This window comes from Mizuhopecten yessoensis, unplaced genomic scaffold (genome assembly GCF_002113885.1).
Source record: "Mizuhopecten yessoensis strain PY_sf001 unplaced genomic scaffold, ASM211388v2 scaffold11033, whole genome shotgun sequence".
NCBI classification, from domain to species: Eukaryota; Metazoa; Mollusca; class Bivalvia; order Pectinida; family Pectinidae; genus Mizuhopecten; species Mizuhopecten yessoensis.
In genome coordinates this window covers 118,473-120,766 of record NW_018408845.1, presented here as the reverse complement: position 1 = coordinate 120,766, position 2,294 = coordinate 118,473, and the positions used below count along the sequence as shown (strand labels likewise).

At 40.5% G+C, this 2,294-nt stretch overlaps 1 protein-coding gene across 1 annotated transcript in view; it reads right to left on the bottom strand.

Annotated features, from left to right (window-relative positions):
• The window catches only part of LOC110464789 (inositol 1,4,5-trisphosphate receptor type 1-like), a 133,172-nt gene that overhangs the window by 50,104 nt on the left and 80,774 nt on the right, over nucleotides 1-2,294 (bottom strand). The window contains exons 33-38 of the mRNA XM_021520214.1: nucleotides 2,096-2,151; nucleotides 1,609-1,773; nucleotides 1,127-1,365; nucleotides 873-957; nucleotides 425-612; nucleotides 59-172 (exon numbers count right to left, since the gene is read on the bottom strand). Coding sequence (XP_021375889.1) covers nucleotides 59-172; nucleotides 425-612; nucleotides 873-957; nucleotides 1,127-1,365; nucleotides 1,609-1,773; nucleotides 2,096-2,151 — 847 coding nt within the window. The remainder of the gene's footprint in view (nucleotides 1-58; nucleotides 173-424; nucleotides 613-872; nucleotides 958-1,126; nucleotides 1,366-1,608; nucleotides 1,774-2,095; nucleotides 2,152-2,294) is intronic.

Below are 2,294 nucleotides of genomic sequence, written 5' to 3'. Positions count from 1 at the left end.
ATGAGTACCTACCTTTTGCCAGGAGGCTGTTTGAGTACTGTTGTTAATGAGTACCTACCTTTTGCCAGGAGGCTGTTTGAGCAATAGGGCTACTCTATCCCTGTGTTTTGTTATGGTATCTGACAATTGTTTGATGGTGTCTGCAGCAGATGCTACAAAATTCCACATTTCTCTGAAAAAGGAAACAGGCTAGTTAAAGTTTCAATAAAATGAAGAAATACAATTGTACGCAACTGTTTTGAGCTCTGTGTGAGGTTTACCATTACTCAGAGCTGATAAAGAAGACCATCATATGTATCTGAGGTTGAACATTATTCTGAGATGCTGAGGAACTTAGAGCTATATGTGAGGTATGGCATTACTAAGAAGACATTTAAGCTATATGTTATGGTCAACAGTACTCTGAAGTGCTGCTGTATCTTACTTGTCATGCTGTAGGTCAGCCGCCCCACTCTCCACCAGATTTCCGGCCGGTTTAAGGTACACCCACAACATGTACTTGACAAAGGGCTGTTTGAGGTTACCATCGATGTCCCGGTGGTTCAGTACCCACAGGATCTCCTCCACTGGCATGATGGTCTGACACAGGGACTCAATAAATTTGTTCTCTCCCTAGGGATGACGGCAGAAACAAAGTTATAAATATTGTCAAACATAGAGCAGAACTAATCATACCTGGACCCCAAACAACCCTTACCCTGAACCTTGACCTTAACACTCTTAACCTCTAAATCATATTAACACTCTGATCTTTGACCCAAAAACCAACTTTATTCTAGCATTTAACCCTAAATCAACTAAATCCTGACCTTTGACACCAAAACAACTTAACCCTAACACTTGACCCCACTTCTTTAACCCCTGACCCTTACCTCAGCACAAGTTGAAAGCAGGTCCACCAGACAAATGAAGTAGGCAAGATGGCCTGGGTCTCGCTTGTTTGTTAAAATCTGCTCCCTACAAAAACAAAACGGCAGATGTTCAATTGTAAATCTTTGGACTGAAACAAAACAGTTGGAATCAGTTTGAAAAATAACTAGCAGTGGGCAGAGCATCCCAAATATGTTAAATTCAACATAGATCTTTTTTTTCCCTAATGAAATCTAATCTTGGTCCTAGTGCCCACCTGCTGTCTCGTGGTTGGTCAAGAACGTAGGCAGCCTTGCGGAAATTCTGCATGATGTACTTCATTACTAGAGCCTGATTACGTTTGATGGTCAGGTCAAGTCCTTCCACTTTGACAAGCACTTTGAGGAGTTCGAGGAACTCTGGAGCCTCACTCTGGTACTGTGCCGCCAGCAGCACAATCTTCTGGATCTGTTTGGAGTGAACCTTCAGGCATGTGGTCTGGTTAGCAATGAACAGCTACAAGATACAAAACAAGTGTAAGCAAAACTATGCAATGTTTTGGGTCAATAAGGGGTCAGATGGAGTTGTGTGTATCAGTTTCTGGTGTGGACAAAAGGAATCAGAGTATGTAAGCTTAAAGTGCTGGAGTACAAAAAGCCAGAACTCTGCCAAATATTAATTACACAATAATCAGTATGATGCTACAATGATTATATACTTCTGAAGAAATCTCTTGGCACTTCTGTGAACGTGTCTTACCTCTTTGAGAGCCAGTGCGAGACAGGAAGGGACAATCTGGACCTCCAGTAGAGTGTCTAGGTGATTAAACATGGCCTCCTGCATAGCACTGTTCTCCCTCGTGATCAGTGCTAACAGGTCAAGTGTCTTCTTAAAGATCGTCTTCATCCCCTTGTATTGTTGGTCCTGTAAACACCAACAGACACCAAATTACTACATCATTAGATTTCACTGCATTTGCAGGTACAGACGGAACTTAAAAACTTGGAACTCATTCAAAGCAAAACTAAAAGACCTCTGGATTGAGATGTGTAGGTATGCCGGCCAATGTTAACGGGAAAATAGTGTTGACCTTAAAATCAACAAGAGAAAGGTAGTGTTGCCCTATTTGGAATTGATCTACACATTTTAACTGTTTTCTTAAAATCAGCTAGTGATAAAAAATACAGGTTTTACTCTTTATAGAAACTTTTGGTATCCTTTGACTACAGTACTTCAGTTGACTTACCACAAGTTTGGCATCGATCTCTTGAGACAATATATCCAAAATGGCGGGTAACACTCCTGTGGAAACAAAACAGGTAGATTGATAGAAAAAAACACTAATATTTTCTAAAACTTAATTAATTGATGCTTCTTTCAAATAGAATGATAAAGATTGACTACTATAAAATGTCCTTCCTTTGGTGAGGGAGAGGTCATCAGAG